Here is a 17004-nt window from a genome sequence, read left to right as displayed (position 1 = left end):
CCTTAAATTTGTTCTTAGATGATTGATGAACAGAACACAGTGAATTTGCTAATATTTAAAAATTCAAGAAAACCATACTGTTAGAACTGACAGAAATGGTTCATCTACTTAGGGAAACGTGTTCCATCACTAATTTTTAGAAGATCTCATTTCTAAAAATATTTTTACATGTAATATCAACCACATAAAATTAGGAGGAGGGCAGGAATGTTTGTTCAGTTTTTATTCAGAGTCATGTTACTTTTGCCCATTTCTCCTATTTGATCACAAATAAGATGACATTTGCTTCCATATTTAGTATGACATACAAGAATAGTTTTCATGTTGTTTCACTCTTACTAAAATATATTATATTTATTTATAAATAAACAAAAAATGGTAAGAGGGTAAAGCAATGTAAACATCTTTCCACTTTTAAATGTCCATGATGGGGCAGCTATGGCCATGATGGCTCAGTGGATAGAGCACTGGCCCTGGAGTCAGGAGTGCCTGAGTTCAAATCCGAACTCAGACACTTAATAATTACCTAGCTATGTGGCCTTGGGCAAGCCACTTAACCCTGTTTGCCTTGCAAAAAAAATCTTTAAAAAAAATGCCATGGCATTTTTAACTTTTTGTTCAGACCTGTAATTTCCTTGGTGTAGGAACCAATTGAGGATAAGAACTGTTTTGCTTGGAAAGTTGCTTGAAAGGCTGAGGTTAAGTGAGAAGCCTAGGGTCACAAATGTCATTATGACCCAAAGGGATGTCTGGAATGCACATCTTCCTGGTTTGCAGACTCTACTTCACCACAATTAATTAGACCTCATCAGCTTAATTTATGCTGCTCTCATTTAGGTTTTAAAGCAGTATATTTAAGAAATACTACCTCTCTTGGATTGTGAATTTACAATTCCATTGCTTTTAGCAATATCTTTGTTGGGACTGGACTTGTGATTTCATTTCTTGAGGGAGCTACTGAAAGGAAAAAAGTCTTTTAAGTGGGACTTGAACTCAGTTCTTTCTGTTTCTGACTAGTTCTTCCCATCCATCCTGCCACCCTACCCAACTTTTGTATCAGAATTAAACTATTCAAAATATTTATAGTCTTTATAAGGATAGCTTTCACCCATTCAATATTCAAGTTCTCCGTCAAGCCTGTTTGACACATGACAAAAAATTATGTATATAGTAGAAACCATTTTGAAGAAGAGTTCTGTATTACACTCTTGGTGTATCTTAAAATAAAGTTTAAAAATATTCTGTAGTGATTAATATGCTAGTCATCTCCCTACACTAAGAATTGAATCACACCAGTAGTATCCTTGAAAGCTACATTAAGTTCCAGCAACAGGAAACTCATTTCCAATCCCCCAGGTCCCAGGTAGCCCATTGTAGTCTGTTCTGTTTCAAAGTTTTCATTGTTGGAAACATCTGAAAGTTGCCTTATAATTTTCACCAGTTGGTCCTCTTCTCTAAGGTGCTCCTTTACTATTCCCCTACTTGTCCAAATGACATTTCTCTAGCTTTAATGTTTCTAAATTTAATTCCTTTAAACCAGTTTTTCATATGATTTTGTTTCAAAACTGATACTTCTAAACTCTCAGAGAAACTAAAAGAAAAGGGAGCCTTACTCTTAACCTATGAATTTTAAGAAGAGAAGGAGTGGAAGTCTTGCTTGCTGATAGGTGATATAAGAAAATTTGACAACAGGACAGAAGCAGGAAGGAATGAGGATTGTCTTTTGGTATGAAGTTATGCACTTTATTTTCTTGTTATTAATACTGTTTTTACTGGATTATAAATTCAAAGTCAGTGACTGTCAAAGACTTAAAATTGTTGTAGAAATGTTGACCCAACATAATTACATGTACCTTGTTCTTTTAGCAGGTAACATCTAAAGGTGCTGGTTTAAATCCTAATGCCAAAGTGTGGCAGGAAGTTCCTCAAGGAGGCACTGATGCTCCTTCATCTGCTCATGGAACGGAGAGTTCTTGGCAAGAAACAGCAGCTACTGCAGGGCCTAATCCTGATGGTAGGTCCTAACTAATAAGAAAAAGTTTATTTTGTTGTCTTTTTTTTAGTACCAAGTACATGAGTAAACTTAGGATCTCCTTATATTTTTCTGATCACTGTCCTGTGTTCCTTCAGATTCTAGTTTCAAAATTTCCTCATCTGTCCTTTGTTTATTTGGTGTAAGACAAGGTATTCTATCTATAAAGATGTATTGTATGCCTGAACATTTGCCCCTGGCCAGACCATAATTTGTGAGATTATACAATATATTAAGACTCAAAATATTCCATATTAGAGAGAGCTTTTTTGGTGAGTTGAAAAGTGGGCATTAAAAACAGACTAAAATGAAAGTACTTCACAATAAAAACAATTAGTAGCAAAAATACAGATCCATATTGTGAATGTCTAGTGGAAAGAGACAAGAGTTGATCCACAAGGGTTAAAGATGTTCAACCAAGCTAATGTGGTGGCCACTATTTTCCTAAGCCCTGAAAAATTAATTATTTCATTTTTGACCCTTGATGGGCCTATTATATAGTATACATTCCTCCTACTTTCAATTAAGAAAGTACACAAGGGAGTAGAGAAACGCATTAAAGGAACTTTATTAATGTCTAATTAATTTTTAGGTAAATTATTGAGAAAAATGAAACTGTTTGTAAGGCTATCCTTGATATTCTTAATGGAAGTAGAGGGTAAAAGAGCCGGAAAGAAATGGTAGGAAAAGGTTATGTGGAAACCTTGTGATTTGTTAAACCTCTACAAAAAAAGAATACCATTGGTGTTTCCTGATGCAACTATTGAACAGATTTTTCCAAATGGCATGGGATCATAGAAAATACACTACCAGAAAATACAACACCAAGAAATGTATAGAGCAAATACTTTGCTTTCTGCCTTTACCATTCAGTCCAACTCCCAATAGAATATTTGCCTGATCTTAATATTATATTAGGTTACAGTTTGTGAGTTAAAAGACAAAACAAAAAACTTAACACAGAGATATTATAAATGCCAAAGTCTACTTCACATTCTTATTATGTGCATATCTAGAACACGCTTAGAGATGGTGACAAGCCTGCTCTCCCCAGATGCTTTCATTCAATAACGTTCAATTATGATAAACTTTCCCTTTACTTAGAACAACTATGATTTCACCATAATTTAAAGGTTGAATAGTATTGTTGTGCTTTCCAGGTCTTAAAGTAGAATTTCAAATGCATAAATAGCCTTAACTATGTCTTTGGAGGACCCCATTTGACCTAAGTTCTAACAGGAATATATATATATATATCCCTCCTAAGTATACTCCTACTCCTTGTCCTATAGCTCAGGCATTAATTAAATAAGCAATTATTTTCATTTTTTAAAAGTATTTCACCATAATTATCAAGATTTTGCTACAGTTTAGTACCACTGCCAATATAAAGGAACAATATTTTATATAAAGGAGACTTTGGATTCTGGAATATGTATTTACAAGTTGATGCAGTATAATCAAAAGTTGGACACTGCCAATTAGCTATATTATTATGAACAGGATAACAACTTAATCTTTATTTTCTTATCTTAAAAGTTGGGTGTGTACTACAAAGCTTATCAAAGATCTTAAAAGAAAAAAAACTGAATCATAAAGGAAATAAGTGGGTCTGCAAAAATTTGATCACTGATATTTCCCTAAAAGCAGTAGAAAGCTCATATCCAATCTCACTGTGACAACTTTACTACTGAAGTCCCCAAAAGTCTATATAGAAAAATCTTACCTCATCCTTGATTATCATTTATTGTTTTATTTTATCCAGGTACCTTGGAGATTCCAGATGACAGCTGTAAAGAATATGATGTGTTGTATTCATCTTGTGAAGCTTCACAGAGTAACACAGGCGTTGAAGAAGTACCTACAGATGGAATGGTTTTATCACCAGAAGATTTGAGTTATCAAATTTACGATTTATCTGGTAAATACTATGGTTTCACGGGCCATTACCATTCATGGTCTAGTGCTAGTCATTTTCGAGGTGGTTTTTATTTATTTATCTAGTCTCTACTTCCCTATTCCTTAAGCTTTATTTGTTTATTTCAAACAGAACATTAATGAATCTAATACCCTGATTCACTTCTGTGAACTCTCTCTTGGCTTTTGCTATTGAATTACAAAAAAACATAGTCACAACTTTTCCAGTAACTGATTTGAATTGATTTTTTTTTTCCTAACAAAATGAGAGGGGTGGGTTTTTTGGGTTGTTGTTTTTCTTTAAGGCAATGGAGTTAAGACTTGTACAAGCTCACACAGCTAGGCAATCATTAAGTCTGAGCTCGCAATTTGAACTCAGGTCCTTCTGACTCCAGGGCAAGTGCTCTATCCACTGCACCACTTTAGCTGCCTCCAAGAGGTATTTTTAAAAAAATGAACATATCACTCCAAATAAAACTTGGTCCATTTGTAAAATGACCATTTAATCATTCTAGGCTTATTTTTTGGCTTGTAGAATGAGGAGATTGAAATAATTACTGTGGTCCCTTTAATATTGAGTTCTGAAAGGAAGAATCTTTTATCGCCTTTCTATTTTTATAAGAACATCTAAAATCCCAGAGAAATCATTACTAATAAAGTATCTATAAACTGGTGGGTTTTAATGTTTACTTGAAATGAGTTTTGTGAAAAATTGAGTTAGCATTATATCTCTTTTGTAGCCATGGACAAATCACTTAATATGCCATATATAGGTGCTGGAGTTTATTTACTAGATGCAAGGATATATCTCATTTAGAATATAGCTCTTTCTATATTCCCCATATAGAAAACTACAGGCTACATATTGGCAAATGCAAAATTCCTGAGAATTCTTTGATCTTTTAAAACTTTAAGGTTGTACAGCTGTATAAAATAACAAAAGTCAGCAGAGAAATTGCTGAGAATATATCACTTTAATATTGCTTTTAAGGACTAAAATTTTTTTAAAATGTGTTAAAAATGAGTTTATGCTATATTGGCATTAATGACTTAGTTTTTTTTTTGTTTTTTGTTTTGCTAGGCAATGGGGTTAAGAGGCTTGCCCAAGGCCACACAGCTAGGTAATTATTAAGTGTCTGAGACTGGATTTGAACCCAGGTACTCCTGACTCCAGGGCCAGTGCTCTAGCCACTGCACCACCTAGCTGCCCCAAGTATTCTTTTTTTCTTCTTTTTTTTTCTTTTTTTTCTTTTTTTAGATTTTTGCAAGGCAAATGGGTTAAGTGGCTTGCCATACAGTTAAGTAATTATTAAGTGTCTGAGGCCAGATTTAAACTCAGGTACTCCTGACTCCAGGGCCGGTGCTCTATCCACTGCACCACCTAGTCATCACTTGCCCCAAGTATTCTTAACCCCACTTTACAGAGGAGCAAATTGAGACAGACATAAGATTAAGTGGCATGCTCAAGGTCATTATGTTTCATCTTAATCCCAACTCAAAATCCAGATACTATTTTTGTCTTTTTTACTCATATCCCACAAATCAAATTCCTCACCAAGTTTTGTTTTCTACTTTCAAAACATCTTTTCTCTTCATTCAGGCTTTAGGTCTTGACCTTCTGATTGAAGATCATCTCTGAAGAAGGGTCTTTTCAAAGTTCTCTACCTTTTCCAGTATATTTACCCCCTATCCATTCTATCCTTCCTGACCTCCACTTTCTGACTTTCTTTTTGACTTTTTTAACAGGGTTTTCTCTTTCTTTTGAGACTCTTTACAAAGGAGGAAGGAAAAAAGAAATCTTTTGCATTTTTTATTCTACGTTTCTCTCATTAGAATGTGAGCTAGGCCTTGAGAGTTCTTTGTTTCACTAGGGCTTAGCACAGAATCTGGCAACTAAGTACATAATAAATGCGAGTTGACTTAGAAGAAGAAAAGGGAGTAAACAGTTGTTAGGTCCTTTTAATATATACTATTACAGTACTAAAGGGATTTTTAATTAAATGCTCTGGTTCCTTGGTAAATAACTCCTTTTCAGTTGGTCAGAATTCTACCATGAGCCAGTTGGACCATGGGTATTTTCTTCCTATCTACCCTCCTTAGGACATTTCCCCCTTTTAGATCTGAAATTGTAATAAAATCAGTACTTTCATTACTATTGGAAAAGGTATGTATGAACACCCAATTCTCCTGTGACTCCATTCACCACACTTTATATACTAAAGCACCCCTTCCTCACTACCTCTTAAATGCTGTCTCTTCCTTTTAGCAGAGACCATCTAACCTTTTTTTATCTTCAACATTTGGCACATAGTACCCTTAATAGATGTTTTAAAATTAATTGATGAGGAAAGTGAATTTTTAAAGGTTTGATTGTTTAGTATGTTTTCATTTTAAATGACATAATTTCATTTCTTAGGGAACTTTATAAAGTTTCAGCATCAATGAAGTATTTGTTAGGGTTGCTAAATTTCTGACAGTTTATAATCCCTAAGTAACTCTGACACTAAATTTTTTTTTCTTTACTTTCCTAAAAAGGTGAAGGCAGTTGTACAGTTTCTGTTGAAGATTTAAAGGAATGTCTAAAGAAACAGTTAGAATTCTGTTTTTCAAGGTAATGTGATTTGTCTTCTCACTTTTAAGAAAATTGCTGAGTCAATGGAAACAAAATAATAGAAATAATAGAAAAGGAAGAATAATAGAATAATGGAAGGGAAGAAAGTTACTTTTTAGAAGCAGATTTATTGACTCCTGTTATGTTTATATGAAGGTTTAGAGTTAGGTGAACTATAAATTCAATTCAATTTATAGAATTCAATTTACTTTATCCTGAAAAAAGGATGATTATAAAAAGGAAAAGACTATAAATATATCACCTCTTTTTGAGGTAGCAAAGGACTAGAAACTAAGAGACTAAGGGCATGTCTATCATTTGGAAGGATTGAATAAATTATAATATATAAATTGGAATGCTACTAGACTGCTAGCAATGTTCACAGCGACAATTTTAGAAAACTTGAAAGACATAGATTCTCATATAACTCATCTTTGAATGCAGAGGACCAGTTGAGAGAAATCTTATCCAACTCCTTAGAGATGATAGATTAAATGTGGCTGAGACAAATTTTGTTTTGCTTGACTATACATAGTTTTTCTTCAATCGAAAGGTAAGGAAGGGGGATTTATAACTGAAAAAATACAAATAAAATAAGAGATGACTTGTTGGAGGAAGCAAAATAAATTTAGAAATGAAAGGAATAACACAACAACGTATCAATGAAAAGATAATTTAGAAAAGAAAATGTAATTACTGTCCAGATAAAATATAACTGCATGACTTCCACAGTTTAGACACATACCATTGCAGACCACATTTATCATCTTAATAAAATTTTAATTTAAGAGAATTTAAAGGTTTAAATGATTAACATGTAAGAAATTTTGTTTTCCAGCCTTTTTTTCATTATCTGCATTCTATAATTCAATATTTTTCCTAATAATTATATTTCCATTTTTTAAAAATGACCTTTTCAGTCATAATCTCAGATTAATTTACTCACATCTCACATTTTGTTAATTCTTTCAGAGAAAATCTATCTAAGGATCTCTACTTGATGTCTCAAATGGACAGTGATCAGTTTATCCCAATTTGGACAGTTGCCAACATGGAAGAAATAAAAAAGTTGACCACAGACTTCGATCTTATTCTTGAAGTATTGAGATGTATGTTATTAATTAATTTTAAACTGAATGACTTGAAGGAGATGATGGATGGCTTTCTGGTTTAATATTTTAACAAATATACTTTACTTTTCATGTCACAGTCTCTAACTCAGTAAATTAAAGTTTTAGAAATGTCAGCTTAAGATAATAGAAGTAGTTTACTGATCTGGCAGTTTTCCTGTAGCAGTTAAATTGCAGGTTCATGGCCATGTTTCTTAGATATATAGGCTATAAAGAATAAAGAACAGATTTTTCTGTTTTAATCCACCAATAACAGTTATTGTGTACATTTTCTAATTTGTCAAATCTTTCTTTTATAAACATCAACTATTTTGTAATGCTAGCTATAGCCTATAAATCCATTGCAGGAGGTTTCTTTTGTTCAGACTCTTAAGTATTTTTTAACATTATCTTTTAATACAATAAGTGGAGATTTCTTAGAGATTATCCATTTTAGTTCAATATTAGGTATATAATAGGCTTTTTTAATTTAAGTGATAAATTTGTTATATTAAATTTTTGCTGATTTAGTAAAAAGAAAATGATTTCTTGTGCCTTTTGTGATACTTAAAACAAATATCAGGCAAATTTCATAACTAGTCACTGAGAAAAATGACTTTTGATCTTAATAAATAGTATCCCTTCTTTCAGAAGCTATATTCACCTAGAACTTAGCATCTACAAATGATTTTTGATTTCTGTCTAATGGAGTGTTGTGGCATTTTCACTGGCAGCTTTTAATTCTTTTTAATACATTTTAGCCTCTCCTATGGTTCAAGTTGATGAGAAGGGAGAGAAAGTGAGACCAAATCATAAACGATGTATCATCATCCTTCGAGAAATTCCTGAAACTACACCAATAGAGGTAAGAGATGGTGGGCAAACTAGATGCAGATGCCAAATAGGGGACAGATCAACCATCTGTCTGAATTTCTACCCACATAGACTATCCATATCTCTTCCCTCATGCCTCCCATCCTTCCCCATTTCCGCAGTCCTCTTAGCTTACACATTTGCTACTGAATTTATTGAGAGTAATAATGAAGACCCCATTGATGTCATTTCCCATTTACTACTCCTTTATACCTGTCTTTGATGTCTCCCTTTTTAAAAAAGACAGTAATGCCTTTCAGTTCATCACCTCTTCAGCATATTGCCCTTCTATTATCCCTTCTTTCTAAACTTGATTCTCTGTTTTTCTCCCTTCATCACTCAAAAAAAAAAATCCTAGGAAAAAGCTATCAGCATCTGTTTACCTCTGCTAATCTTTCATTCACTTTCAAACCATGGCAATCTGAAACTGTTGTCTTGCAATAAAGCTGATTGCTTTTTTCAGTTTATTTTCACATTGATCTCTCTGCTGTATTTGACATGATTGTGACTCTCCTTGTGTACTCTCTTGAGTTTTCAAGTAACTGCTCCGTCCTGGTTCTTATCCTGTCAATCCTCATTGCTGGAGCATCCATAATCCCCTGACTGAAAATTTTCCAAATTCCCACCTCGGTATTCCCAAAAAAATGTCTCATCCTGCATTCTGAGTTAGTGAGCAGTGTGATTCATCATCAGTGCTTTTGAAACATGATTCTCTCTTTGCATTGATCAGAGCCTTTCATGTAGCTAGGAGAGAAATTGATATAAAAGAGCTTACCAGGCAAACTAGGGAATTTACATTCTATCTTAGAGGCAATAAAGAGTCTCTGGAGTTTTATTGAATAGGAGTGATATGCTAAGATCTGCATTTTGAGCTGAAGTGATCTTTAATTGACAGTTTTGGTCGCTCTGAGCAATCTTTATTCATCTGCAATTTTCTTCATAATCATCCTTGAATCTTGTGACTTTTCAGCCAAAGTCATATTTTTCCTGGGCTCTTATTAAAGAAAGAGTATTTTTGCATGGAATATTTATACATGGAACTAACTATTGTGGGAGTAAAATAGCCTAGTAATAACTGAGAAAGGAAAAAGGACAAAAGTGGGGTAGGAGGAAGAATAACTTAATGAACAAGAGATTGAAACTATTAGTAAAACCATACACTAGTCTATAATATCAGACTGCATTTTCTTGGGGGGGGAACAATTTGACACATTAGATTTTCCTAGTATTTTGGGATATTTGGAGATCTAACAGTTGTTTCATCTAAGTTCTTGTCTATATTATACTTAAAGCAAAATGGCTTATTCTTATTCCCATAGTATAGAAAAGTTATTTTTCAAACCTTCATTGACTAGGCATATTCATTACCTTTTTCAATTTTTTAGCAGTTTTCAAATGTATTATTTTATGTAACTTCTCATCTCTCTTAAGTCAAATAGAAGAATTAAATTTTATTGCTATTTTGCTATCATGATGGAATCTTGACCCCAAATATCTGCTTTCATTTTTTAAATAAACTTAATGTTTCGGTTTTAATCTACTATATTTGCCATATTTTCTTTCCTTACCTGGAGTATTGCCTGGGAAGATCCATGAATTTAAAATCAGGACCTGAATTTTTGCACTTCTTTGTATTTAGTTTCCTCACTTATTAAAATTTTGAGGTTGGACTAGATGATTTCCTTATACTCCATGGGGCAGCTAGGTGGTACAGTGGATAGAGCACCAGCCCTGGAGTCATAAGTACTTGAGTTCAAATCCAGCCTCAGACACTTAATAATTACCTAGCTGTGTGGCCTTGGGCAAGCCACTTAACACCATTTGCCTTGCAAAAACCTAAAAAAAAAGATTCCCTTATACTCTAGACATTGGCCTTAAAATAAATTTGACTTCACATAAAATAAGAACTAACCCAATATTTATTCAGCTGGTAAAGTATTGAATTCAGAGCCACTAAGTGTCTTAGGTATTAGGGAAATATTCATAATCCCTTTGTTATCTTTAGTAAGAAACTTTTCAAGTGGACTCTGCCCCTTGAATTATAGAAGTATCTAGTGCTCAAAAATTACCTTTTTTTCTTTTTAAAGACAATTGTCATTAGGAATTGAATGTTAAATTGAATTAGGAATTGAATGTTAAAGCAGCCATAGTACTTAGTAATAAGGAATCCAGGCGAGGGTCACAGAAGGAATCATAGAAGGGCAATAATAAAGTGGTTTCTAGTTTTGTTCAAAAAACCCTGATATTTAAGATTCTTTAGCATAGTGTGTCAGTTCAGAGCATGATGGTTATTTTCTGTCCCTCAAGCCAGGGCTTCTTCACTTAAGGAGCAAGGCTGAGGGGGGGTGGAGAGCTATTCTACAGACCTGAAGAGAGGGGAGGAGCAGTCTGTGGAACAGTACTGGTTGAAATGAAAATTTTATTTTGTTTTGCAAGGCACTGGGGTTGAGTGACTTGCCCAAGGTCACACAGTTAATTATTAAGTATCTGAGGCTGGATTTGAACTCAGGTCCTCCTGATTTCATGAGATGAAAATAAAAGGACAAAAGGATTTAGTGTAATATTTAGTAGCTAAAAGACTAACTGTATTGGGTTCTTGAGAAAAAGATCTATCATTACTCTCTTCATGTAGCGAAGTTAATCCACAAGTACCCACTCCCAATTCTTTCATGATTTACTAAGATTATTGAAAGTGTTTTTTGGTTTTTATTTTGAGTTTGTAATGAGTGGAGAATCAGGCAAAACTTTCTTTTGATTCTCACCTTTAACCCAAACCAGTGATGTTTCCTTTTTGAGTTTTGCAAGGCATTGTAGTTAAGTGATTTTCCCAAGGCCATACAGCTAGTGTTTCTTCCAGGTCCTCCTGATTTCAGGGCTGGTCCTTTTAACTGCCCCCTCAAGTGACATTTCTGAGACTTAAGTAGGGATAATATCACTGACATCTTTTCAAATACCATATGAGTATACTGGTACTTAAAAATATTAAGGGACTTACTCAAGTTAACAGTCTCCTGACTCCACATCTTCTTATAATGCCAATATAAGAACTTGTATTCTGTCTAAGGTGCATTGTAACAACTCCAACAGCTCGTTAGAACATGTTTAATTTTCATTTTGAGCAACTCAAATGGGCAAACTAAAAATTGTAGCTTAATTTATTGTTTTACTAGTTGTTTAGACTTGAGAAAGTCTTGGTAAAAATGTTAATACAGTATAGGGGGCAAGCTAGGTAGTTCAGGGCACTGGCCCTGGAGGCAGGAGTACCTAAATTCAAATCAGTCTCATTTAAACTCAATGTCCTACAAACCCCCTCCCCCCAAAAAATAATAATGTCAGGATAAATTTTAAAATGTGTCCAGTCACTCTTCCCCCTCTATTGTAGAACTAGTTGCCAATATACACTTCTTTGTAAATCTTAAATAACTGTATAAATTCCAGCTATTATTCTTTAAAGGAAGTTATTTCACAAGCTTTTTCCAACCCTAGCGTTGTAATTATAGTAGATAAGTTTTCAGTTTATAATCTGAACCCTAAAATTTGAATTTCTGTATGTCCTTTACAGCTAATTGGGTTTTCTACTTTTTATATTTAAGGAAGTTAAAGCACTCTTCAAAAATGAAAACTGTCCCAAAGTGATAAGCTGTGAGTTTGCTCACAATAGCAGCTGGTACATTACATTCCAGTCTGATACAGATGCACAACAGGTAAGGAAATATGTTATAGTGTTGTCTCAAGTGGCCATCTGTTTTCACCATTATAGTCTAACTCTTTGGACACTTCATTTTTTTTCTTAATTTTTTACTTTTTTTTTAGTTGTCCAGCAAAAAACTCATTGAAAGTTATTGACTAGACAAAATTGATAGCTTTTATTAAAATTTGGGGATTGTTTTCATTAAAACTAGGGATTAGTTGGAATACCTAGTACTCATCATTCAGATTTTTACCTTGGGTTTTGAGTTAGGAATGGAAGTTTTATACATTTATTCATTATTTTATTTATTTAATCATGACCTTAAACCAAAGAATTCCTTTGTAAGGTTTGGACATTTGAAATTGTGGTTTTATTGATTTCCTTTTTTAATGTCTCCCCTTAGAAATAAGTTATATAGTTAGTCTGCATGACTTGAGTGATCTGCTTAAGTATTTGTTTTACTCTTTCTTAGTCTTAGAATAAATTTGTTTCTTTTTATTTTGAATCCCTGATGATTTTTTCATGTTTTCACTTTTTACCTTAGTCCTGTCAGGGTGCTTGAGGGGAGGGGAGAGAAAGTGGCATCATTTGCTTTTTGAAAATGTTGAGTGGTAATTTACATCATTTTTCTTGAAAAATTTTAAATATCAATCTTAAGAAATTTTTCTAATGTGCTTTTCATTTTTTTTGCAGGCTTTTAGATATTTGAGGGAAGAAGTTAAAACTTTTCAGGGCAAGCCAATCATGGTATGAAGTTTTTGATTAATTAAATTATCATGTAGACATATAGCACTTTTCTTTTTCATTGAGATACTATTTTCTAATATGATCTTAACTCAGAGCTAAAAATTATGGTGAATTTATTGTTTTCTGTTTACCTTTGACTCCCATCAAATAACCTCTGCAAGTATTTATAGTATGTTTATATATAGTTTATAGAAAAACTAGCCTGGAAAAGAGGGATTTTTATCCCATTAGTAACTTAGGTCACATTGAACAAATTATTTAACCTCCCCATGAAAGAATAAGTTACGCGAACTCATTGGTCATTTCATCTTCAATAAGCAGACTTGAAAGCCCAGCCACCAAATTGTGGTTCAGCCTAAATACATAAACAAAAATGAGAATAATAATGATAATTAAAACATTTTACATAATTGGATCATAGTCTTTTAGAGGAGCAGCTAAGTAGCTTTGTGAGGTCTGAAATCAGAAGACTTGAGTTCAAATGCAGCCCCAGACACTTAATATCTATATGACCTTGGGCAAATTTCTTTACTGTTTGCCCTGAGTTTCTTCATTTGTAAAATGAACTTCAGAAGGAAATAACAAACCGTTTCCAGTATCTTTGCCAAGAAAACCCCAAGTGGAATCAATGAAGAATTAGACATGATAGAAATGAATGAATAGCATGGTCTTTTAGAACTGAGTTGGAGAAGATTACAAAGCCATTCTGATTAGTAATCTTATATCTCAGAGCTGGCTTCTTTTTTTCAAGAAACTGGTCTTTGGAAAAAATTTTTCCACACAAGTCTCAAGATTAAAATCAGCACACTCTCATAGCACTACCTCTGTCTATCCTACCTGGGTTGACTTTATAATAACTTGATCATATTTGTCAAAGTAGGAGTTTTTTGAGTCCTTTACTGTTGATAAAACAAAAGTACTTTTCTCTTAGGCAAGGATAAAAGCCATCAATACATTTTTCGCTAAGAATGGTTACCGCATAATGGATTCCACTGTATATACTCAACCAGTTCAGACTCAAGCACAGTATGCCTCTCCGCTCTTTATGCAGCCTGTATATAGCCCTCATCAACAGTACTCAATCTATAGTATTGTGCCTCAGCCCTGGTCTCCAAACCCTGCACCTTACTTTGAAACACCACTGGTACGTAATTTCACAAAATAATAGATATTTTTACTTGAGATTTGAAAGGAATGTATAGTTTTGTGGTTCTCAACCATGTTTCAGTATATTCTGAGACAACTAGTTTGCGTATAATTTCATCCTTTTGGATAAGTGAAAGAAGAAAATGCTTTATACTTTTACCAAACTAAAATTTTGTCTGTTCTCTGATACTTCTGAAGGAATAAACAGTAAAATAGAAGAATTCTGTTACTTAATAAATCTGATGCTTTTGGGGTTTTGAGGTCTCTGAGGTACCTAATTCAAGACATTTGAAATGTGTAATTCTCATGAAAAAGTGAACTGAGAGTGAAGAATTTTATTTTCCTGGTTGCTTTACTATCTTAATTTCTTTCTAGGCCCCCTTTCCCAATGGTGGATTTGTGAATGGCTTTAACTCACCAGGTTCTTATAAAGCAAATGCTGCTGCTTTGAGTATAGGTCGACCATTCCATAGAAATCGGTAAGAATATAGTATTATGCATAAGTGGAAAGGCTCAAACCCCTGTGCTTATATTGAAAATGTTGCTTTATTCAGAATCTTCGTGTTCCATGTAGCAGTTTTATGTGGTGAAATTATCCTGGCAACTGATTTCTTACATCAAACCATTCATGTTCGGGACTAGTAGAGTATAAATATAAATAAATATTATTTTGTCTGTGCTAATAATTCTTCTGAAGTGGATTTTGACAAAGATCTCACTCACCTTTGCAAGGGAATAGCACAGTGATATTTTCTCATACATCTTTGGTATCATATTTGTTATTTTTCACTTTTTAATATTGACTTTCTATTGTATTATGACCTCATGTATTAACTTTCTTGACATTGTGGTTTTGTGATTTGTTTTTGTGGGTTATTGCTCATATTTGTTATTTTCTTTGAACTTAATACTTTAAGAAAAGGATTGAGAGTGACTAGTTTTGCATACTGGGTTTAAGATTTACAGCAGGATAATTATTACAATTATCACGTGAAATAGAAAGTAAGGATTGGTTCTGTTAAGCTTTAAGATCTTCCATATTTCAAATGATCACAATCATTGAGTATGACGAGCTTTGAGAAAAACTTTTCCTCATTTGATTACCAAGCTAGGATCTGATTGAATTAGTGTTGGCCCAGTGATGATCAAAAATTGCGCTTAGAGAGAACAGGACTAACATTTCAAGGTCCAGGCATTTCTTGAGTTTTTCCCTCCCTTTTTTCTCTCTCCTTTTCTTCCATCCTTTTTCCTTTAACTTTCTTTGTTTTTCTGCCTAGACTGAGATTGTGTGTCCTTCTCAATGACGGGTAAGATTATGAGATCTGAGGGCTAATAATTTGTCTCCAGAAAGGTTGGATGAGTTCACAGCTCCACCAACAGTGTAATAGTTAGCCATTTCTTAAAAATTTCAACAATAGATTTAGTATATAAGTGGAGGGGAATTTTACTTGAATCAATTAAAGAACAATAAATGAGCATTGATTGAATGCCTTCTAAATTCTATGCCTGGGAAGTTCCCCACTGTCTCATAACTTTCAAAAAGGAAATAGCATTTTTAGATCTAGAAGTCTTCAAAGATCTTTTATTTTAAAACTATTTTAGAGATACTGAGGTGCAAAACATATTCTCACATCTATTGATAATAGACATCAACCTACTTTTTCTTTTGTTATGACATGAAGGTATTAGTTATCTTTTCATGGCTTTAGTTTTTTCTTATTCATGAAATTTATTTGAAAAAATCATGAGTGGATACAATTTTAAGAAATGGTTTAAATGACATGTTTTTTGTCTTTCCACACAATTTTGATTTATAGCATGAAGCCTCATTTTAGGTCATCTGGTAGTTCAGAACACTCAGTGGAAGGGTCGACTGTTGTTGGATCAGTATCATTAGGTGATGGACCATTGAACAGAACTAGCTCAAGGAACTTTCAGACTGAACGGCCTAACCACACACTATCTGGGAACCAAGAACAAGTATCTCCGAAAGAGTCTCCCACATTACAGATGGAGCAGAATGGTGATTATGGTGTTGGTAGAGGCAGGTAAGAAAATGATTGTAAAAATCCTGTTATTGGAATATGGGGTTGCTTGAGATTAGTGGATAGCAAACCTACTTCAGAATCAGAATGACTTGTCTCAGATGTCTCCCTGATCCTGTGCAAATCAGTGAATCTATTGTCTAGTTACTAGTTTGCATTGGTAAGAGTTTCCTGCACCAGGAATTTTGAAATCATAGGATCAAAAAATTGGAATGATGATGTAATTTTGGGATTTATTTGTTTTTAAAATATTAATTATTCTTTAAACACTCCTTATCTTATAGAAGTATAATCAAGCAAAACCAAATCAAGAAGTTGGGAATGTCTAACGTCTTCTAATTCTATACACACTCATGGAGATTACACAGGCAAATACATAACCAAATTTATTGTAATTCTTCAGAGTTAATTTTGTTCTTGGATTGTAACTGGTATTCTGCTGTAATGGTTTTCTAAAATTTCTGGCATCATTCCTCACATAAAGAGTTGTTATTAAAGGAATGATTCTTGATGACTCTGGAAATCTAATCAAGTTTGTACTTTAGGTTTTTATTTTACCTGTATTTTGCAAGTTCCTCTAGTTGTCTTTTTTGTCTGTCTTGAAATGTATAAATTACTGTTCTCATCACTACAGTGTAGTGCAGTTTTTAAATGTATTTGGAATTAGAACACAGGTTCAATATGAGTCAAATGGTGTGATAGCATCCCAAGAAGTTAATTCAGTATTAAATTGCATTTAATACAGGTATAGGGTATAATAATGGTGGATATAATAGTGGATCCTTGCAGGCCATATTTTAATATAGAATCCCAGAAAAAACATGTTGAATTGC

General features: G+C 33.5%; 1 protein-coding gene and 1 long non-coding RNA gene across 7 annotated transcripts in view; one reads left to right on the top strand and one right to left on the bottom strand.

Annotated features, from left to right (window-relative positions):
• Positions 1–17004, bottom strand: part of LOC141514822 (uncharacterized) — a 66055-nt gene that overhangs the window by 12871 nt on the left and 36180 nt on the right. Inside the window, exons 2-3 of the long non-coding RNA XR_012476121.1 lie at positions 3759–3893; positions 1854–2025 (exon numbers count right to left, since the gene is read on the bottom strand). This is a non-coding gene — a long non-coding RNA (uncharacterized LOC141514822). The remainder of the gene's footprint in view (positions 1–1853; positions 2026–3758; positions 3894–17004) is intronic.
• Positions 1–17004, top strand: part of LARP4 (La ribonucleoprotein 4) — a 46639-nt gene that overhangs the window by 16405 nt on the left and 13230 nt on the right. For 5 of the 6 annotated variants that reach the window (XM_074225931.1, XM_074225935.1, XM_074225933.1 and 2 more), the window contains exons 2-11: positions 1867–2014; positions 3798–3953; positions 6485–6560; positions 7533–7669; positions 8431–8534; positions 12136–12246; positions 12927–12980; positions 13912–14124; positions 14502–14605; positions 15944–16174. In XM_074225931.1, coding sequence (XP_074082032.1) covers positions 1867–2014; positions 3798–3953; positions 6485–6560; positions 7533–7669; positions 8431–8534; positions 12136–12246; positions 12927–12980; positions 13912–14124; positions 14502–14605; positions 15944–16174 — 1334 coding nt within the window. The remainder of the gene's footprint in view (positions 1–1866; positions 2015–3797; positions 3954–6484; positions 6561–7532; positions 7670–8430; positions 8535–12135; positions 12247–12926; positions 12981–13911; positions 14125–14501; positions 14606–15943; positions 16175–17004) is intronic. The other variant, XM_074225932.1, reaches the window with a different exon arrangement.

The sequence above is a fragment of the Macrotis lagotis genome, chromosome 2 (assembly GCF_037893015.1).
Source record: "Macrotis lagotis isolate mMagLag1 chromosome 2, bilby.v1.9.chrom.fasta, whole genome shotgun sequence".
NCBI lineage: Eukaryota > Metazoa > Chordata > Mammalia > Peramelemorphia > Peramelidae > Macrotis > Macrotis lagotis.
This window is presented reverse-complemented; position numbering and strand designations above follow the sequence as displayed.